The sequence below is a fragment of the Telopea speciosissima genome, chromosome 9 (assembly GCF_018873765.1).
Source record: "Telopea speciosissima isolate NSW1024214 ecotype Mountain lineage chromosome 9, Tspe_v1, whole genome shotgun sequence".
Lineage (NCBI taxonomy): Eukaryota > Viridiplantae > Streptophyta > Magnoliopsida > Proteales > Proteaceae > Telopea > Telopea speciosissima.
In genome coordinates, this window is record NC_057924.1 from 39,959,627 (window position 1) to 39,983,346 (window position 23,720).

At 40.0% G+C, this 23,720-nt stretch overlaps 1 protein-coding gene across 1 annotated transcript in view; it reads right to left on the bottom strand.

The window, feature by feature from the left end:
* LOC122638556 (probable starch synthase 4, chloroplastic/amyloplastic) overlaps positions 1-23,720 on the bottom strand; it is a 40,032-nt gene that overhangs the window by 1,360 nt on the left and 14,952 nt on the right. Inside the window, exons 2-3 of the mRNA XM_043831401.1 lie at positions 17,056-17,181; positions 2,872-3,021 (exon numbers count right to left, since the gene is read on the bottom strand). Coding sequence (XP_043687336.1) covers positions 2,872-3,021; positions 17,056-17,181 — 276 coding nt within the window. The remainder of the gene's footprint in view (positions 1-2,871; positions 3,022-17,055; positions 17,182-23,720) is intronic.

The window sequence follows — 23,720 nt, forward strand, 5'->3', positions numbered from 1 at the left end:
AGGGAAAGGTGTGTAAGTTGAACAAGGCTTTGTATAGTCTGAAGCAGTCATCAAGGACTTGGTATGGCCGATTCCTTAAGGCTATGGTCGCTTATGGGTATAAACAGAGCAATGTTGACCATACATTGTTTGTTAAAAGGATGGGACAACAAATGACAATTTTGATTGTCTATGTTGATGACATAGTGATCACGGGCAATGATGTGCAGGAAATCCAGAAGCTGAAGACTTATTTGGGCACTGAATTTGAAGTTAAAGACTTGGGTGATTAAGGTATTTCTTAGGGATTTAGGTTGCCTATTCAGCTAAGGGCATATGTCTTTCCTAAGAAAATATACCCTAGATTTATTGAGTGAAACAGGGATGCTTGGGTGTAAACCAGCAGATACCCCTTTTGGGCCCAACACACATTTGAAGAGTAAGGAAGGTGACCCAGGGGACAAGGGTAGCCATCAGAGGTTAGTTGGCCAACTGATATACCTCTCACATACCCGACCAAATATCACATTTGCTGTGAGTGTTGTCAGTCAATATATGCATGATCCTCACTCTTCTCACTTTGAATCAACATATAGAATACTCTGTTACCTCAAGTACTGTCCTGGAAAGGGAGTCTTGTATTCTCCGCATAACCATCTCCGGATATAAGCATACACTGATGCAGATTGGACTAGCTGGAGGGAACCTAACTACTTGGAGAAGCAAAAAACAAGCTGTTGTAGCTCGATCTAGTGCTGAAGCTGAATTTCGAGTTATGACAGGGTATTTGTGAACTTATCTGGTTTAAGGGGCTTCTTCAAGATTTGGGGATGAATGTTGATCTTCCAATGCGGCTCTACTGTGACAGCAAGTCAGCAATCAGCATTGCTCACATCACGGTCCAACATGATTGTACCAAACATGTTGAGATTGACCTGCACTTCATCGAAGAGAAATTGGAACAGGGAATAATTTGTATTCCGTTTATCCAGTCTAGTGAACAGCTGGCTGATATCCTTACCAAAGGAATCAGTAATAAGTTATTTTTTCCTATAGTTAGCAAGTTGGGCATGTTTGATATGTATGCACCAACTTGAGGGGGAGTGTTGTAATATGGGTTCAAGGGTAGAATTGTCCTAAGGGTATTTTTGTTCTTGTACTCATTCCAGAATGTTCTTCTCTTTATATAAATAAAGATGGCTGTAGTCGCTCTGACTCGAGCCAGTATTCACGGAATTCTACAAATTTAATGGAGCTGGCTAGAAAGGGAAGAAAATCATGTTGCGACGTGCCACCAGGGCTAGAGGAAGTTGATATAATCTCGGAGTGGTCAGGCACGGTAGCTGGTGAAAATAAACTCTCAAGAATAGAGAAAAAAATACTCCAAAAAAAATTTGAATGCATAGAGAGACACAAACAGCCCTTGGTGGGAGTCAACTCACCACCAAGGGTGGAAAAGAGAAGGCGGCAAAGGTGACGAGGGCTCCCGTAAGAAAGAGACGAAGGGCGAGAGGGTCGCGGGAGACCAGAAGGGAGGCGGAAGGGTAGTGGAGGGCTGGCGGAAAGGGAGGTGGAGGCTGGTGGAAGTTGAGTGGTGGGGGGCGGTGGTGCTGCTAGGGCGAGATCACGAAAGAGAGAGAGAGAAAAATTATGTCCCATATTCTTGGATGAATTTTGGCTCTGATGCCATGTTGAAATCCATGAATACTGGCTTAGTTAGTGTGACTACAGACATTCTTTATTTATAATATAAGAAGGAACATTTTGGAATACGTACAAGGAAAATATTACCCCTATGATAATTTTACCCTTGAACCCATATTACAACACTAGTAATCCAATTTTTCATGAGGACAAACAAATTGAAGTTGAGTGAGAGATATTTTGATGTGATAGATTAATTATATCTACTCCATTTGTCAGTTCTACAAACCAACTTAGTGATACGTTTACTACAAAACTTTATTCAAGAGCTCTGTTCTCTAATGTTGTTCCAAGATGGGTGTGGATGATATTTATGCTCCAGCTTGAAAAGTATAGTACGTTGTACTAAAGGGTATTTGCAAATATATTTGATAGTCAGGGACTTATTGTAATTAGTCATTACTTGGGGGATACTTGTAATTATGAAAATTTTAAATCTTGTAAATATTAGGGTCTTGTGATCTACTAGGGTATTCCAAGCCTTAACAATCTGGTTCTGTTTTCTCCCCTATTTTCTTCTTTTTCTTCTCTTGTAGATCCGCTTCTCTTTGAGAGTTGAATTCATGCCCTCTTAATTGTGAGGTGCAAGGTTTTAAGTATCCTACCATATGGTCTAACTGATACATATTGTATCTTTAAGGTACTGAAATGAAACCTTAAAAAAATGGTATTAGTACATGTAAGAAACCTCATCCTTCATACATAATCAAGTGAATGGACTTGACTCGTCGTACTTTGTTCTCCTTTTTATACATAATATATTTTACATGTTACTTATTGATAGTGTTTTATGCTTCGAACTGTATTTTGCATATATCCTTAACATTTCCATACTTTCTTGACCATTTCTAAACATATCTTTAGTGTATCTTGCATCTCTCTGACACGATACGATCTGATACATCTCTTAAAATCACCTTTCCAATATGATACCCGATACTGATACTTTAAACCTTGGTGAGGTGTTGGTCCTTGCCAACTGAGCTATCCCCTTGGGGTTTTTCTTGGATCTGTTTTCTAATTACTGTTAGGTATTGTCTTTGATTCAGTAACAGACCACCCATCCCATTACTTCGATACATCTTCACAACCAAAAGGGATGTCATCCCAAGAGGCATTCTAGGTAGTCTACAGCGACATATGCCTTAACATCACTGCACAGTTCAAGTAAGAGTTCGAGGATCATACCTGTGTGAGCCCACATGGCTCAAAGATTGATGGGATGATGAACATGTCCGATGCTGCATAAATGGCATGTGATAAAGCCTCATCATATTTCAGTATCAAACGAGCATGAGGATGATTTTGAAAATGGTTCGCAATACTCTCAAATTCCCTCTACAAAAGAAGATAATTAACATCAGGCAAAAATGGCTAGCCAAGACATCCATCAACATAGAAAGCGGATAACATCTTATTAAGATATAATTTAACAACATGAGATAAATAAGTATAGAAAATGACTACTCTTCACTAGATTTGGATAATTTGATGAATCCAACATCAATATAGGTGCTACTACCATACTGCCACTGGCTAAAAAGGTAGCAGAGACACACTGGAAAGCTAGGTGTTTTGTCTTTCTGCAAACTTAAATCATCAGATTCATTTAAATAGGTCGGACTAGAAACATTATTGACAAGATTGTCTTAACAACTCCAAAATCCCATTCATTTGGAAGGATGCCCGATTGAATCTAGAAAGTAGTTGAAGTTCTCATCAACTGATTCGACCCTAAGAAAGACTGATCTGATTTCATTTACATAAAGCATATAAACTGCTTATCCTACCCATTTCAGTGAATCTGTACCCAATTTGAGTCATGACCTTACTCAATTACTTGACCTCACAGTTTAAAAGTGGAAGCTGAGTCAGCATCCCAAAAGGCTTACACATGTCTATTATATATCCCTATTCATGTGGAAAATTTTAGCCCCATGGCACTTCAGCCAGTGACAAAAGAAAAGCTTCATTCCTGGTAAAATTTTGAAGCTTTTATGGCTAGAATTGCTGAATATGTTGTTAGATGTAGGACTGATGTATAGAGCAGTTACACATAAACATACCCAAAGTTACACCTATCTGAAGGATGATTTGGATCTGCCACATCATCCTCTATAATGGATAAGAAAATTTGTATTAAAAATCTTGACATCTTGCAGAGAAAAGCTTTTCCCATTTATGTTAAATTCTGTGGCCCAGTTGGTCTAATAGTTTTAGGAAGATTCCATCTTTCACGAGGCACTAAAAGATACATTAAAATACTAAGTAAGAGCAGTTAGCATAGCTTTACCCAAGATTTTTGCATTTCCTCAGCCCTCAAGAATCATACAATCAGACTGATTGCTACCTTTACAGATTTCATACAGTGATCAAGTCTAATAGGTGTACAAGATCCACCTATTTGTAGGGTATTACCAAGGTATTGTCACAAACACAGACCCAGGAAAAAATCCCAATCCTCTCCAAGAACTTGTATGCCTGCTAAGACCCATAATTGCTTTATTGCCAAGTGAGGAGCACTCTATACTGTTAGAGCTTATGTAATTAGGGCACTTTTACGTATTTTGTTATTTCCTTATTTTCTTGTATTGTGCTTTGTCCCATCTACCTCCCTAGGCTATCGTATGTTAGCATGGGGGTATATTGTAATTTCCCATACAATATTAGCAAGTGAATGAAAATAGGGGAGAGGGATCATTTCTCTCCCCAAATTATTACCACCAACCTTCTCTCTCTCTCTTCTTTTTCTTCTTCTCTTATCCTCTTCAACTATGTTAAGTTTCAATTTGGTATCATAGCCTCCGGTTATGGATTGAGAGTCACGCTACAAGTTCTCTCTTTACTTTCTCTCTCTGGAACCCTACGTTACAAAGGGTTTTCAAGGAAAAGGCTGCCATGTGAAAACTTTAAAGATATCATGATATTAGCCTTTGATGAAGACTACAGAAGCACCAATAGAAGCTCTCTCTCTTGTTAGAATCACCTGAGTCCCTTTTCAACCCCCCATAACCTTGGTTGTCGAATGTAGGAGTTGTTGGAGCACAACTAATTTTTTCATGGACCGACAGGTACCACCAGCTTTGTGTTTTTGCCCTTTCCTTGATCTGAAATGCTATGTATGATGCTTCCGGTTGGTGTGTGTTGGTGAGTTGCATTATTTGGGTCTTCTGAGTTTCCATGGGATGAAGCTCCACCTTGAAAGGTGTATTTGATTTCGGTTTCTTCCATAGTTGTCAAGGCCGCATGGCGACCTAAGGCGGTGGAACGCCTAGGCAACCAAGGCGTTCAAGGGTTATTTTTTACTTCCCCTCTTTTCAAACATTATTTAGTATGCTACAATATGTACCTTATATCATCAAAAATCAACATAATCATCAAGTCATCAAAAATAAAAATTGTCACATCAAGTAATCAAAAATCAATATTAAGCCACATAAAGTCATCAAAAATCAACATAGAACTAGAAGACAGCAGAACTGAAGAAGCAAACTATTGGAAGTTTCAAACAATCAAAACATACTCTTGGTTTATAATGTTCTTAGAAAATATAATCTTATCAATAAGTAATTAAACTGCTCTCAATTTAGAGAAATGTTCTTGTTCTCTAAGAAGTTGGACTTGTATTAGGTAAAACACAAAACCAACTTTCCAGCAAATCCAAGATTGGTTAAATCTGATTTATATTGAAGGAGTTATGTTCCGGTCAGATCTTATTTGGTGTGCGCAAATGCTGTCAAAATCGCTTTGTATGAAAAATATTTTTTTAGATATCAAAACAAATGAATATTTTACTGCACTTTGGGTTTTTAGAAATGTTTGACCATATTAAGATTATGGAGCTATTCACTCTCGCATTGGAGATGGTAACTCTACTTCCCTCTGGCTGGACTATTGGCATCCCATGGGGATTCTTCTCCATTTGGTCAGTTCTAGAACTATTTATAGTTCTGGTCTTAACAGACATTCGAAGGTAGCTGATATCTTAGATACTGTTGGTTGGGCTCCTCCGCTCTCTCTCCACCCGGTGCTTAATAACATTTGGAATGACTTGCCTTTTATCCCTAGAAGCCCCGCTAGGAGAGGTGATTGTGTAATTTGGATGGCGAATTCATCAGGCTCCTTTACAGCTAAAGCTGCTTGGGACTTCACCCGCCCACTCTAGAGACCCCTTGGTTCCTTGGAGGAAGCTACTTTGGTTCAAGCATCACATTCCCTACTGTTGCTTCACAGTCTGGCGAGCTTTTTCTAACTGCCTTCCAACGCAGTCCTTTCTTCGCCATCGCCAGATTACTATCTCTCCCATGTGCTGCCTTTGCTGGAATAGTGAAGAAGATATTGATCATCTATTTTTTGCTTGTCCTCTATCCTCCTCCATTTGGAAAGGCATCTTAACCAAATGTTGGCCTAGGAGTCAAAGGATTCTTCCCTTTAATAGAGAGTGGATTTGGGTTGACATGACCATAGTTGTCAAGGCGTCCAGGCGCCTTGGTTGACTTGGGCGCCTTGGTCACCTAGGTGGGCGCCTTGGTCGCCTAGTTGGTGTCGCCTTGAACTTTAGCCCTCTCCACCGCCTTGGGTCGCCTAACCGCCGTGACAACTATGGACATGACTTTAGAGGATCTTCTATTTGTGACACGGTTGGCAAGTTGGCTTTTTGTGCCATCATCAATCACATTTGGATGGAACGAAATATCAAAAAATGGACTACCAACTCCCGGCCTCTCCAACAGATTTGGGATTCCATTTCTTTTGAAATTAAAGCTAAGCTGTTGGCGGCTATTCCCTCCATATGTATTGACACCCAAAGGAACAGGCTCATTGTTGTCTCCTGGGGTCTTCCCTCGGTCTCCCTCCAAGCCTTGGCCTCCTCTATTTGAGGCTAAGGCTTTATGTATATTTCTTGGTTTCTTCTTCTTTTCCCCCTTTAGGAGGCTGTTTGTAAAATCCACTATAAATTTGAACTTCACACTTGTGTGATTTAAAGTTCTGGTTCAGTATCCATGGTTGCCTCAATGTTGTGGGCTGCATCAGTGGACGATCCAGATCAACTCCTCGACTCACCTATGGAGGATTCTGGGGAGCCAACACAACTAGCCATTCTTGAGTCTGAAGATTCTGCTGGCTGCCTGCATCTGAGCTACATGTGTCAAACATGCTTGGATGCACACATGCAGAAACTCTCTATTTCCTAGGCTGGGTTGTAAGTAATAACCTATTCTTATATGTTTATTTGTTTAAATTATGTATTATAGGAAGAATGGTAATTACCACATGTGGGACCCATGTCCTCAATGTGGAATCCAATTTCCCATAGTCTACCCTAACTGCCTTTCCTATTATTATCATATGACATCAAATATATGACTTAGAATTAGGTAATTACATAATTGCTTCTATGAAATCAGATTGGAAAATCATTTTTCAAGACTAATTCAATATGGCCTAAACCAAACATGCCTTAGTTGGGATTTCCTATGTAAGGATTTCTCATCCTTACTCTTCATTTCCTACCAAACTAAAACACTAAATCGATTCAGCAAGGAGAAGAGGAAAGAAGAAAGAAGGAAACAAAGGAGAAAAAGAACCTAAAGGCTACGGCTTGAAGTTTAGAGCTTGGATCTTGGGAGTTATACTTGGAGATTGGAATTGAGGCTGCCACCAACATCTCTACAAAAAGAAACCTACCCTCAATTCAGATCTGTTTCTTTTTTCCCTTCCTTCTTCTCTCATCCTTAATGGATGTCAACCCAAATACAGCCCAAACTTAGAAATTAGATAGTTAATGGAAGAAATCCCTCAATTTAACAAGTATTGGGTCCAATTTAAGTCAATTAGTTAGGAAATCTGCCTCACAGCCCTTTTTCTTCAAATTGGGGCTGTGCATGGCAAGATCCAACCGTAATAAACAAAAACCCCAATTCTGGATTAGTAACCGGATGCTGTTGCAGACACCCTAGCGGAAGTCTGGCCCCTGTATCAGGTTGCATCCGGCTGCTCCCTGGTATGTTTTGCTTGCCTTGGCTTGTTAGGGTCTGACCTAGTTTCTCTTCTATACTTAATACATGCTATTTGATGCCTATTTAGGACTGTCTTATCAACTGGTAAGGTTGTCATTGTGGGTTTGGAAGCTAGATTGATTTGGATACTCATCCAACCTTAGGTAAGGGAATTTGGCTTTAATTTTGGTATGTGTATGATATTTAATTTCTGTTTTGTTGTGGCTGCCATATCATGCATCATTCTTATAACTCTAATCATGTAGTTTTATTAGCTTTTACTTCTTTGCATTAGATGTGTATGATTTAGGTTACATATTCATATTGCATTTGCACATATTACTTGTTCTTGAAAATATTATGATTTATGATGATGTTGCTGGACAGCTTTACTGTATTACCTCTTATTGATGCATATGCCATCATATTAGAATGCATATGGTTAGGATTGGCATGAACCCATTGCTACGACCCTTACCAACAGGGGAGAGGTGTTGGATAACCCGTGGTAGGTTCGAAAGGATGATTCCGGAATGCCATGCACTGTCCCATATCCAGAGTACTACAGGAATGGGAATAACAGTAAGGTTAGCATTTGGGGGTTCGTTAGTGTCAGATGTGTAATGCCTGAGCTGTCGGGTTCCCACCGTAGTAGAATGGTGTCGCTTGGGTGACCGACATCTGGTTATGTGTTTCCGAGACCAAGGATATCATACCTACTATAGTAGCACTTATACCTCATGAGACCTAGTATCAATGTTAGGAGCATACTTAACTTAGATTATTCATCATGGACTATCTGCATTTGCTTGTGTTTTCCTTCCTGGGCTCAGTGGAGCTCACCTCTGTGGACGTTCTTATATTTTAGATACCTCTTCTATTGCTGACGGTGTTTTTGTGGGAGCTACATCCGCTTAGGATCCTCCTACTGCTCCTGGAGTTGAGGCTCCGCTGTATGTGGAGCACGATGTCTCGTGCTCGTGTGACGACTATGCCTTCTCTTGAATGTGCCTGACAGTTCAGGCTATCTCCCCCACTCTTTTATTTTATACATCACTTTTGTATACTTTAGTATTATATATATCTTGCTCCCCTTTTGTTTTGAGTTACTGGTGTGAACTGTACAATGTAACTCAAACTTCAGTTTTTATACATAAATGCATTATCACTTAGTCTTCTCTATTATTGACATTATCTCTATTATTTAAATTGCTTCCACTGCGTTTAAATTACTATATTGTGATAACTGTTGTGAATAGGGTACTATACCTGCGATCCTTGGACATTGGTTGGATGTCAGAGACATCCAGTCACACTTGGCCCTTATTAACCAGGCCGGGGTGTGACATTTAAGTGGTATCAGAGCAATCATGCTCTACTCCTATTTGCAATCAAATTCACAGTATAGCAGCTCCTGGACTCATTGATCTGAAGGTGAGTCCAGTTTAGGGTGAAATAAAAACTTCAACTAAAAGCTACTATTTAAGATAAAAATCTGACTGTAAAACACAATGAAAAGTGAAATAAAAGATAAAAGCTTTATATATATAACCAAGTTGTTAATTACAAAATTTTCAGCACCGAGTGCTGAATAGGTTACAACTTTTCTCACAAACTTCAAGGGAAGTACAAGATCTTACAAATAAACAACCAAAAGTTAAAACTAAACTAAAAGAAGCATGTCATCACTGCTACTGTGGTGATGTTGGTGGTTCCTGCCCAGAGTAGAAGGATCTCCACTGACCCAACTTAGTCTCCACTTCTTGCACACGGTTGCTAACCTGAGTGAAGTCCCTCCTCATGCCCTCAAACCCTTATGCCATAGACCTCTCTAGGCCCTCGAACCGGCTAACGAGTTGTCCCGAAGGTGTGCCATCTGCTAGAATAGGTGGGACGGCAGATGAAGAAGTACCAGCATGTCCAAAAGATGCTGCAAGCCGAGGAGGTATGGGTAGATCTTTGCGCACTCCTACATGCTCTTCCTCTTCAACTTCCTCTACATCAATAGCCTGCCCTATGTCAGTGCAATCAAGATGACCAAGCTTTGGTGAGAAAGGTGGAACCTTGATGCTCATCTTCACCAAACTAACCCGGCTGATGCTCACAATCTTCTTGGTGTATGGTTCCTCATTCCTTAGGTTAACCCCAAACCTAGGAAAGATCTTCGTGAGCAGTCTTCCGAAGAGCAAGTTCCCACGCCCTGGGTTGTCATGCAAATGTGCCATAGTACGCATAATAGTGTAGGGCAGACAGATCTGATAACCTGTGTAGAGGCAATAGGTGGTAAGGATCTGCACGATTGAGAGCTCTGTGCGGTGGCCTGATTTAGGGACAACATTATGCCCACAAATCCTCGACAGTACTCGAGCTGAAGGAAGCAAGTCTAACTCTGACTTCACCCAGTCATAAAACTTCCCATCGCTAAGTACTGAGTATAACAACTCCTGCTCACTTTCGGCAAGGAACTCTGAAGCATCTGCGCTTGTAGTACAGTACCTCCATTCTTCCTCATTGGAAATTCCCAATATTTCAGCCAAATAGGAAGTGTTGAAGGTAATTGGCATATCCTTCACATAAGAGTTTATGATGAATTCCCCCCCTTCATGCTGGTAGGTGAGGTTGCTCAAGAAGAGCTGAACCAAGTGTGGGTAGCAATATTTCTCTGGCTGAAGCATAGGCAACCATCCTAAATTCTCAAACCTCTCTTGGACCTTGAAAGGAGTAAGATCAGCTAGAATTACATCACGCTCTTCCTCTACCTTCCTATCTATAGACCAGTTGTCGTATCTTTCTTCTTCTTCCACATTTCGAAAGAATCTAGGATTGAATACAGCGGCGGGTGCAGCTGCACCTCTTCCCCGTCCATCTCTACCTCTCCCTCTCCCTCCACCGCCTTGGGCTGCAGCCATTTGTGATCAAATGCTGCAAAATTTAAAAAAAAAAAAAAAAATTAGTTAAGTAACAACTAGGACAGCAACAAAAATTTGAGGGAAGACTGTCCAACCTAATAGGTACTAAGGTAGTAAGTTTATCAATATGTCTATGTAAACTAGTTACATAGGATTGCATTAGAAAGATATAAAATCTATTTAGATTCCAAAATAAATAGAAATAGATACAAACACATGTGAGAAAATCAATAAGATAGGGCGGTATAAAGAGAGAAGGTTTTCCTGAAGGTATCCCCAACCAAGGGTGTTGTGAGGTTTGGTAAAAGAGGGAAGTTGAATCGAAGGTACATTGGTCCTTTTGAGATTCTAGCTAGAGTTGGTCCCGTGGCCTACCAACTTGCATTGCCCCAATCACTTGTTGGCGTACATGATGTTTTTTACGTCTCCATGCTGAGATAGTATATCCATGATTCGATACATCTTCTACCTCAGCAGCCGGCCGAACTTATTGCTGATCTAACTTATAAGGAGGTACCTGAAGAAATCCTTGATAGAAAGGAGCACAACCTGAGGAACCGTACCATCTCCTATGTTAAGGTTAGATGGGGTAACCACTCCTCAGTGGAAGCATCTTGGGAGCGAAAAGATTTGATGAAAGAAAGATACCCTTATCTATTCGATCTACTAGGTACGTCAATTTCGAGGACGAAATTCTCATAAGGAGGGGGGAATGTGAAATCCACTATAAATTTGAACTTCGGATTTATATGATTTCAGGTTCTGGTTTAGTGTCCATGGTGGCCTCGATGCTGTGGGCTGCAACAGTGGAGGATCCGGATCAACTCCTCGACTCACCTATGGAGGATTCCGGGGAGCCAACACAACTAGCCATTCTTAAGTCTGAAGATTCTGTCGGCAGCCTGCATCTGAGCTACATGTGTTAAACATGCTTGGATGCACACATGCCGAAACTCTCCATTTCCTAGGCTGGATTGTAAGTAATAACCTATACTTATATGTTTGTATATAGTTTATTTGTTTAAATTATGTATTAGGGTCAGAATGGTAATTACCACTTGTAGGACCCACGTCCCCAGTGTGGAATCCAATTTCCCATAGTCTACCCTAGCCGACTTTCCTATTATCATCATATGACATCAAATATATGACTTAGAATTAGGTAATTACATAATTGCTTCTATAAAATCAGATTGGAAAATAACTTTTCAAGACTAATTCAATATGGCCTAAACAAAACATGCCTCAGTTGAGTTTCCTATATAAGGATTTCTCATCCTTACTCTTCATTTCCTACCAAACTAAGACACTAAATCGATTCAGGAAGGAGAAGAGGAAAGGAAGAAGGAAAGAAAGGAGAAAAAGAGCCCAAAGGCTAGGGCTTGAAGTTTAGAGCTTGGATCTTGGGAGTTATACTTGGAGATTGGAATTGAGGCTGCCACCAACATCTCTACACAAAGAATTCAGGTTGGTACCTACCCTCAATTCAGATCTGTTTCTTTTTTCCCTTCCTTCTTCTCTCATCCTTAATGGATGTCAACCCAAATTCAGCCCAAACTTACAAATTATATAGTTAATGGAAGAAATCCCTCAATTTAACATGTATTGGGTTCAATTTAACCCAATGAGTTAGGTAACCTGCCTCACAGCCCTTTTTCTTCAAATTGGGTCTGTACATGGCAAGATCCAACCCTAATAAACAAAAACCCCAATTCTGGACTAGCAGCCGGATGCTGTTGTAGACACCCTGGCGGACATCCGGCCCCTGTATCAGGTTGCATCCGGCTGATCCCTTCTATGTTTTGCTTGCCTTGGCTTGTTAGGGTCTGACCTAGTTTCTCTTCTATACTTCATACATGCTATTTGATGTCTATTTAGGACTGTCTTGTCAACTGGTAAGGTTGTTATTGTGGGTTTGGAAGCTAGATTGATTTGGATACTCATCCAACCTTAGGTAAGGGAATTTGGCTTTAATTTTGGTATGTTTATGATATTTAATTTCTGCTTTGTTGTGGCTGCCATATCATGCATCATTCTTATAACTCTAATCATGTAGTTTTATTAGCTTTTACTTCTTTGCATTAGATGTGCATGATTTAGGCTATATATTCCTATTGCATTTGCACATATTACTTGTTCTTGAAAAGATTATGATTTATGATGATGTTGCGGGACAGCTTTACTGTATTACCTCTTATTGATGCATATGCCATCATATTAGAATGCATATGGTTAGGATTGGCATGAACCCAGTGCTACGGCCCTTACCAGCAGGGGAGAGGTGTTGGATAACCCGTAGTAGGATCGAAGGGATAATTCTGGAATGCCATTCACTGCCCCATATTCGAAGAGTGCTACAGGAATGGGAATAAACAGTAGGGCTAGCATTTGGGGGTTCGTTAGCGTCAGATGTGTAATGCCTGAGCTGCCGGATTCCCACCGTAGTAGAATGGTATTGCTCGGGTGACCGACGTCTGGTTATGTGTTTCCAGGACCGAGGATATCATACTTACTATAGTAGCACTTATTACCCATGAGACCTAGTATCAATGTTAGGAGCATACTTGACTTAGGTCATTCATCATGGACTATCTACATTTGCTTGTGTGTTTCCCTTGCTAGGCTCAGTGGAGATCACCCCTGTGGACGTCCTTATTTTTCAGATGCCTCTCTACTGCTGACGGTGTTTCTGTGAGAGCTACATCCGCTCAGGATCCTCCTACTGCTCTTGGAGTTGAGGCTCCGCTGTGTGTGGAGCACGATATCTCGTGCTCGTGTGATGACTGTGCCTTCTCTTGAATGTGCCTGATAGTTCAGGCTATCTCCCTCACTCTTTTGTTTTATACATCACTTTTGTATACTTTAGTATTATATAGATCTTGCTCCTCTTTTGTTTTGAGTTACTGGTGTGAATTGTACAATGTAACTCAAACTTCAGTTTTTATCATGGTACTAAATCTCTTTTCGTTTCGGTGTTTCCTTCTGACCGAAATTTCCGAGATACCGAAATTTCGGTCGAAATATGGTATTTTTCTGTGGGTGTAAAATGCCAAAAATGACCGAGATTTCCGAAATTTCGAAACGAGATGACCGAAATTACCGAGATTTCCGAAATTTCATAGAAATTTCCGAAATATTCGAAATATTGCATTTTTCATATTGGACTTACGTTTCGTTTCGGACAGGTCGAGATACTCGAAATATTCGATATCTCCACCGAAATTTCGCGAGTTTTAGTACAATGGTTTTTATATATAAATGCATTATCATTTAGTCTTCTCTATTATTGACATTATCTCTATTATTTAAATTGCTTCTGTTGCGTTTAAATTACAATATTGTGATAACTGTTGTGAATAGGGTACTGCACTTGCGATCCTTGGGGATTGGTTGGATGTCAGAGACATCCAGTCACACTTGGCCCTTATTAACTGGACCGGAGCGTGACACTGTTGTATTTCTTTTTCTCCTTGGTAATGAATTATTTATTCACCTAAAAAAAAAAAGATTTATAGAACTTTTAGATTTGAGATAAACCCCAACATTAGAACGTTCAGAATTTCACGTACTATCAAAAATCCAGTTTTTGTTCTTGAGTTGGGGGATTGACTTTTTATCCTTTTGGAATTTGATTTTTTAACTATTTTTATTATATACAAATAGGAGGTATTTGCTCCCATAAAAAAAAAATTAGGAGGTATTTGCTTATTTATGAATAATATCTTAAGTAAATGAAATAACAAATATTATTTCGTTTACTTAAATGATATTTGCCATAAAAAAGTACTAGAGACTGGTCCAATGCCAATTAAACTAGTGCAAGGCGCCTTGCACTAAGGTGACAGTTGCCTAGGCCCCTAGAGAACTGCCTAGACGCCTAGGTGACACCTTGACAACTATGGTTTCTTCAAGTTTTATGGGTTTTTTTAGTGGATTTTTTTTTTTTCTGAGTACTAGGAAGGAGCTTCTGGGTAGAGTGTGTACTCTCCATTTGGTTTGGATATCCAACCGACTTTCTAAGTGTGTTCATACATCATGTTGGAGGTCAGTGGGCCTATGGAAGCTTTGGTTGGGGGTAAGTAGTGGTGGAGGGAGGAGGCGGCGGATAGATGGTGTGGGGGAAGGTTGCGGTGGCTATGGAGTCAGAGGGATAGAGAGAGTGGTGGTGATAGGGGCTAGCGGTGGTGGTGGGGAAATGACTTGGGAGGCCAGTTGAGGTTGGCACTGCTTGTTGTCATGACCGAAGACACAACAGACCAGACATTGGGGAGGCATCCACTCATATTTAATGCCTTGGTTGAAGGTGTACCCCGAGCCATCGGCAATGGAGATGGAGGAAGGAGGAACCGAGTCTGCTGGGATCTCCATGCAAATTCTGGCATAAGTTAATCGGTCTTGCTTCTTTGTTTGGGCATTTGAGTAAAGAGGCTTCCCCAGAACAGAACCAACAATGCTGAGGCCCTCCACGCACCAGAAGTGAAGTGGAAGTCCAGGAAGCTCAATCCACAGAGGGATGGGGTTTAGATTGACTTTGTGAAGTTCCAGGTAACGGTCCCAGTTCCTGAGAAAGATTGGCTTTTTACAAACCTGCCAAGGTCCACCGTCCAATGCTCGCATCTTGTCTTCTATGCCAGATAATTTGAAGATGAAGATTTGTTGTCCAAGAGGTATGTTTCCAAGAGCCCTTTAGGGCTCCATTGCTTGAACAATGAGTTTTAAACCACTGTGAAAAGGGGGCGGCTTCTGATGAAGTGGCCTACCAAAGCATTGCTCCATTTAGAAGCTTCTTCGTCAAGGAGCCTCCTTTGGTACAGAGTCTTAGTAGAGTCGATGAAATTTGGTGGAATGTAGTGGAGGGCATGACCTTCTCTAGAGGGGAGGGAGTCATGCTTGAAGAGGAACTCTAGGCTAAGCCAGCCGGACTGGAGGGAGGGGAAGGGGAGGTAATGGATGGGAGAGCTGAAGAGGAGGAAGGAGGTCTAGAGGGAGAGGAGGAGGGGGTGGAACCAAGGAGGCCAACCATGGACTCACGCCTCAGGGAGAATGGTCACTCAGGGATGGTTACCGGCAGGGGGTTGAGAAAACATCGACTCACTAAATGATGTTACTAACAATGCAATCGTCAGGTGATGTTCATCTTCATTTGCAAAATGACATTAGTTTCGACCATGAAAGCAGACAATTGAAGAAGAATTGGTATTGAAGTTTCACAGCAATAATATCACATTATATTTGTCAAAGTAACTTAATCGAAGCGCACATTCACTCATGGTTGTCAAGGCGACGCCTAGGAATCCAGACATTTTCCAGAAGCTAAGCAGCCCCTTGACTTACCCTACTCACAAAAGGCAATTGCCTTGGTGCTTAAGACATCGCCTAGGTGTTGGCTTGGGCTGCCTAGTTTCCTGGGCGGGCACCTTTTGTTTATACAATCTTTTTTTTATATAGAATGACGCTATTTCTAACAACCAATTGATTTGTCTACATGTTATCATGCAGGTGAGAAGCACTTCATTTAAAAAAAAAAATTAAAACTACTAAAGACCAATCGAGTTCATCAAGTTCATTGTAAATTGTTCACATTCAGTCACAGCTCTGCCTCTGAAACCCTACCAGCTACCACCCCTAACGACATGCCGGTAGTCAGGTTCTGTTTTTCTTTTTCGTTTTCTTTTTTTCCTCTTTTTCTCTTCTGCTTCTTCTCCTGTTCTTCTTCTTCTTCTTCGCCTTCTAAATGCTTCTGGAACATTTTTTGGATGGTTGCTGCATTATTTTTTCCCTTTATTTGCTGTTACTGCTTATTCTAAATGTAGTGGTTTTACTTTTTTAAATCTTAGTCATTTCTTTAGAATCTGTCATCTGATTGAGTCTCTTCAGTTTGTTTTCTTGGATAACTGCTATTTTGACTATATATCTTACTTGTTCACGTGTCCAAGTAACACAGTTTATTCTTTTTTTTTTTTTTTTTTAAAAAAAACTTGAATTTCCATTTCGATTCTTTGCCCACAATTTGTTAATGGCATGCAATATATTAGTTTGAGAATTGAGAAGGGGACATTTAATCTGTTCTTTAATTCCATCCGCGTTATTGAGAGTAGAAACAGATTAGTGCAAATAGTATCATTGTATCGTTCCCTCCACACAGCAAATTAATGCTAATAGTACTCTGCTGTTGAGCACAGAAACATATTACTGCCAGTAGTACTCTGCTTTTCAAATGTGGTATATTATCTTTTGATTTCTGTAATCCGTACTGCTGTATTGTTCCATCCACATGGCAAATTAGCACTAATAGTAGGATACTAGCATATATTCATTGGATTTACTGTTGCTGTAATGTTGTCGCTTACTTGCTGTAGTGGGCTGTTAATTTATTCACAATGTAGCATATAAGATTGCTATTATGCATTCATTCCTAATGAGACAATCATGAGAACTAAAGTTGGAAAAATAAAGTATATTACTTGAATATGTAACACAGGGCTTGAACCCAAAAGTATAAATTGCCCTCCAAGCTCCAGTGTCCTATATATTGCATGCCTAATAAGATGAACACCCTTCTGTGGTACCAGTCTCGTTATGCAACCCACCTATTCCAAAAAATTATTAAGAGATGAGAATAAGGACATACTGGAAAACGTACAGGGGATCAAATGACCATTATGATCAACCATGAGAATACTAGGACATCAGAAATTCAGAATTAAATGTGTATCAATTCACATCCAATTTTTATTGACACAACAAACTTCAGTTGTAGTATGTTAAAAAGTTTAACATGACCATCATCATCATCAAAATATTATGTGCTGAATTCACTTTATCATGCACAAAACTACAGAGATCATTTTCACATTTCCATCAATAAGTTGAATGAATCTCTAACCCCCCCCCCCCCCCAAGCTTGAGTTGATGGCATTCCTAAGCTGAGGTTTCCCATGTCTAACCATCCTGGTGCCGCCACCCAGGGTCTCGTCCTCCTTGATGCAGATTCATCACCAAATTGGGCTTATTTGCTTAGGAATAAGTCTAGGATTCGGTTCTATACATGTTGGGCCTTTGATCCCATGGGTTTTCTATGTAATAGGCAACTTTTATGGGCCTAAAATATAGGTAATTTGGTTGAATACGGGATTACCTGTTTTAATTCCTTAGTTTTATTTTTATGTAATTAGTGGTCATGTCATTTGGTTAAGTGGTCAGGTGACTATGTAAGTTGGGCTGGATTAGGACTCTGTAAGTCCGGCCATGTTTTGAGTCTATTTCCTTTGTTATTTCGCTTTCCCAGTCAGCTTAGGTTACCTAATAGGTTAAGGACTGGGTTAGGCCTTTCCTTTTTTGTGTAGGAGTCTATATTTAAGCCTTTTATATAAGGTTGTAAGGGGGCAGGTATTGTACACGAATTTTGATATTAATGAAAAGTTTTTGCTGCTCTTCTTCTTCATTGAAGATTTTTGTCTTGTGTTTTGTCAGTAAACCAAAACTGCGTAACCAGGTCAGAGAATGAAGAAAAAGAAGGAAGAAACACACAAGTCCCAAAAGAGAGGAGAGGACCTACGGACAGAATTGAATAATCTGCCGCAGGTCTTCTCCAATATATTTATCACAAAGTCAAAGAGGGAAAAGGACAAGTATGCCCTTATACAGAAACGAAATAATAAAAGTGCAAATAACTAAAAACACAAACACCCTTTTGCCCCTATAACTACTTATTTCAACACTCCCCCTCAAGCTGGAGCCTATACATCACCCATGCTCAGCTTGTTACAACAGGACTTGAAACTACGAGCAAAAAGGAACTTAGTGAACACATCAGCAACTTGACCAAATGAAGAGACAAATGGTGTCTCAACCAGTTTCTTCAAAACGGCGCTGCGAAGAAAGTGACAATCCACTTCTATATGCTTGATCCTCTCATGAAATACCAGATTACTAGCAATATAGATAGCAGCCTGGTTATCACACCTCAAGCAGGAGAGATCTAATCCTTTTTCTGTAGTGGTATGAGCCATGGCTCTATACTCTGCTTCAGCATTGGATTTGGCAATCGTGGTCTGTTTCTTGTTTCGCCATGTAACTAGTAGATTGACGGTCATTGGCTGAACCTGCCCAATCTGCATCAGTGTAGGCAACAACCTCCATGTGTTTATTTGGCCAATAAATCAGCTCCTTTTCAGGGGATTCCTTCAAATACCAAAGAACCCGAATAGCTGCATCCCAATGTGACTTGCAAGGGGATTGCATAAACTGGCTAAGAACCCCAACAGCATAGGAAATGTCTGGCCTAGTAACTGTCAAATATAACCATAGTTGTCACGGCGGTTAGGCGACCCAAGGCGTTGGAGAGGGTAAAAAAACAAGGCGACACCAAGTAGGCGACCAAGGCGTCCGCCTAGGCAACCAAGGCGCCCAAGTCAACCAAAGCGCCTGGACGCCTAGGCGGCGCCTTGACAACTATGAATATAACAACTTACCAACCAAGCTTCTGTAAGAGTGAACATCCTTAAGACCCTTGCCATCATTAGAGCCAAAATTGTGATTAGGATCCATCGGAATATCTACTGGTTTGGCAGCAAGCATACCAGTTTCGGTCAAGAAGTCTAACACATACTTTCTTTGAGACAGGTTGATTCCCTTTTTACTTCGAATAACCTTAATCCCAAGAAAGTAGTGAAGCTGACCCAAATATTTAGTTTGAAAATGCTGTTGTAAATAACTCTTCACCTCCTTGAGCCCACTCTCATCATTTCCTGATACGATAATGTCATCAACATAAACCACAAGAACCAACAAGCTCTCTCCTTGGCGGCAAACAAACACAGAATGGTCTGAGAAGCACTGAGTAAACCCAAAACTAGTCAACAGAACTAAACTTCTCAAACCAAGCACAGGGAGACTGTTTCAGACCATAAATGGCCTTGTGCAGCCTACACACACATCTACTATTCTCCCTCTGAGCAACATACCGCGGAGGTTGCTCCATATAGACCTCTTCAAGCAGGTCACGATAAAGAAAGGCATTTTTAATGTCCAATTGGTATAAGGACCAATCAAAGTTCACAGCCAGAGAAATAATAGGGCAAACAGAATTCAGCCTAGCCACAAGAGAGAAAGTCTCAAAATAATCTACACCGTAAGTCTGGGTGTACCTCTTAGCAACTAGGCGGGCTTTGAGCCGCTCAACAGACCCATCAGAATGATACTTAATAGTGTACACCCAACGACACTTAACCAGTTCTTCACCAGGAGGTAAATCTACCAACTCCCATGTATGTCGAGTCAGTAAAGCATCCATTTCCACATCCATGGCCTTTTTCCAAGCAGGGTTTCTAAGAGCCTCAGTGTGAGTCTGAGGAATAGTATAAGAAGACAAAGAGGTAGCAAGACTATGAGGAGAAGCCGAAAGATGGGATAAAGAGACAAACTTGTCAATAGGATAGGTAACTAAGGATTTCTGAGTACACGAACGTTTACCTTTCCGAGTGGTAATAGGTAAGTCATCAGGATCCGGATCAGCTGGTAAGTGAAGAAGAAAGGCCACCAGAGGTCGAGGAAGGTAAAGAAAGCGATGCAGAAGGGCCAGACTGATCTGTATGGAGCTGCCCGAAATGCCTCTTGCGCCGATACACCTGTAGTAGAGAAGTAGACAAAGGAACGATGGCAGGGATTGGAGGAGGGTCAAACACAGTGAACGGATCACTGGACACTGTGGGCTAAGCAGAGAAATAGGATGTACCTTCAAAAAAGGTGACATCCGAATTCACAAATTGCCTTCTAATGAGAGGGTCATAGCACCTATAACCCTTCTGGGTCCTAGAGTAACTTAAGGAAGATACATTTGGTTGACCGAGGGTCCAAATTATCACCAAGGAGATGGAGATTATATGAACAAAGCAAACACAACCAAAAACTCAAGGAGGCAAACTAAAAATCGAAACATTGCGAAATAAAATAGAAAATGGTGACTTGTCACCAAGAATAGAAGACGGCATTCGGTTAATCAAAAAGCATGCAATAAGAACTGCATCACACCAAAATGTTTAGACACCTGCACATTATCAATTAAATATATATTAATTATTTTAATTTTTGAAAATTATAAAAATATTTTAAAAAATTCAAAAATTTTAGAAAAAATAGAGAAAAATATGAGGTTTTTGTTTTAAAATTAATGAAAAATATAAAAGTAAATTGTACATGTTTTTTAATTGCTACCTATTTGCATATCATTTCTGCTTTGTTGTGCTAGGTCAATATTTATTTGAAAAATATTTAAAAAAATTATTTTTAAATATGAGAAAAATATGAGGGTTAGGGGAAAATACTAAATAGCTGTAAGTAAATTTTACATGTTTTTTTATTGCAGCCCATTTGCATATAATTTCGGTTTTGTTGTGCTAGGCCAATATTTATTTGAAAAATATTTTAAAAAATTGTTTTAAAATATGAGAAAATATGAGGGTTAGGGTAAAAATACTAAATAGCTATATGCTTGTTTTAGTACTCACAAACTAAAAGAATTGATGTGCTTCAGTGATTAATGAATTGTCTTTTATTCATGCAACAATAAACAAGTCCGATTATGACGGACTGTTTTAAACGACAGAGCCAGAGGCAAGAGGGGCAGAGGCAGGCAGCCCAGGCCCAATTGGAGGAGAGAACACCTGGCACACTAGGGGTGACATTGCATGGTTGCACGGCACTCCAATTGATGGGGATAAAAGAAAAATACAATGCAATTACTGTCACCAGAAGTTTTTGGGAGGTGGTGCCACTACACTCAGACAACATCTAACTGGGAATTCTCCTGAAGTGGTCTCATGTCATATGGTCCCTGTTGAGGTATCTAAGGCTATCATTGAGTACATGAAGGGAGTAAGAGGAAGGCTCAGAGGGAGAAGCCAAGGGTAGACCTTGAGGATGCAGTGAGATGTACAACGGGAGGCTATGATGATGTTGATTATGGTGAGATAACAGTGATGATCCTGTCTATGTTACTGATGATATAGAAATTGAGCGAGAGGCTAGCGATTGGGGACGATCACCGATGATGACCAGAGCCACTTATTATGAGGATCAGGAGAGACAGAGAGTAGGTAGTAGTGGAGGAGCTGGTACTTCTAGAGCTGGTGCTAGTGGTAGTGGAGGAGCAGGTACATCTAGAGCCGGTGGTAGGTAGCCTGGGTTGCCTCTTCCCTTTAGGAGATCACAGAGTATAGTTATTTAGTAGTACCACCACGAGATGACCCAGCACTTCACCAAGCACCTGGTGTTTACAGAAAGAAAGGCAACAAACAACCAAAAATCAAGGGAGCATGGAAAAATCTGAAGGGGATGGTGAAGGAATCTATAGCTAAGTGGATGTTATACAATACCATCCCAGCAAACACAGCACAAGGCCCCTTTTATCAGACTATGATAGATTCCATTGTTGAGGCTAGCCCAGGGTATAAGGGGCCCACCCATATGAGATCATGAATGTGTATTTGCCCCAACAGAAGAGAGAGCTGCAAGACTATATCAATGAAATGGGGGGATATGGGAGAGCTATGGGGTGACCATAATGTGTGATGGTGGACTGGTCCTATCAAAAAGACCATCATCAAATTTATGGTATATTGTGATGGGAGGACAGTCTTTCTCAAGTCTGTTGATGCATCCAAGGAGAAAAATGATGCAAAGTATATCTATAAACTGTTGAAGGAAGTGGTAGATAACGTAGGAGTGGGGAACGTTGTCCAGATTGTAATGGACAACGGAAGCAACTACAAGAGTGCCGGTGAAGGATATGGGAAAGATCAAATTCGTACAACATGTTGTGGAAAAGGCAAGACAAATGACCAACTTTGTCTACAACCATGGGTTTGCATTAAATTAAACCTCTTGAGGAAGAAGTGTGGGGGTGACTTAGTGAGGCTGGGTATAACTAGATTTGCCACCAACTACATTACACTCAAGAGTATAGAGACCAAGATGTAGCGACCCAAATTTTGGGCTTGACCCGAGAGCCAAATGGGTCGCTGGCTGATCCATTAAGGGATCGTGGAGAACAAAAAAATAAGGGAAAAGGAAAGAAAACATAAGGAAAAAAAAAAAAAAAAGGGAAAGAGGGAAAGGGGGGAAGGAATCATGACTGATTTCCTCCCTATTTCTGATAGGATTTTGGGTCTTATATACAGAGGAGAGTAAATCTTTTATCATCCCCTCTTGGCCTGAGGACTTCAAGCACAAGAGGAGCCAAAGAAGATTGGAAAAGGAGAAGAGAAGGGCTAAGAACAATCACGGCTGAGGAGAGGAGTGAGGACGTTGGCTTGGTTGGAGGTAGGTTCCTTATTCTATGTTCTTTCTTTGTCATGGATTAGTGTATAAGGTTTAAGAATCCTTCAAAGGTTAGGGATATATGGAGGAAAACTCTGATTTGGGAATCCATGTTCATTTATTTGAATGCATGATATGTAAATTAAATTCTGTTTAGGGAATCCATGATATGCAATTTAATTTCTGTTTTGGAATTTTATTCACTAAAATTCTGCAGTTTTGATTTAATTTCTGTTTTGGAATTTTTTTCACAAAATTTCTGCAGTTTTGATTTAATTTCTGTTTTGGAATTTTTTTCACAAAATTTCTGCAGTTTTGATTTAATTTCTGTTTTGGAATTTTTTTCACTAAAATTCTGCAGTTTTGATTTAATTTCTGTTTTGGAATTTTATCCATTAAAATTCTGTAATTGTAATTTAAAATCTGTTTTGGAGTTCCATCCATTAAAAATTCTGCAGTGGTAATTTAAAATCTGTTTTGGAGTTTCATCCATTAAAAAAAATAAATTCTGCAGTTGCGTTTTAAATTCTGTTTTGGTTTTATTCATTAAATTTCTGCAGTTGTATTTAAACTCTGTTTTTGGTCTATGCCATGTTATGCAGTGTTATGATTCTGTTTTGGTTCACATGCTCTTATGTACATTAAAAATTCTGCTTGGGTTTTATTTCATGAATCAGTTCAGCACACCGATATATTGTTTTAACCTTGTTTTGGGGTCCATTCTTACGTGACTAGTCTAAAGAACTTTCAATGTGTTACTCTATTATGTTTTGAGAATACATTCGAGCCGAAAGTGGGGCTGATTTATTAG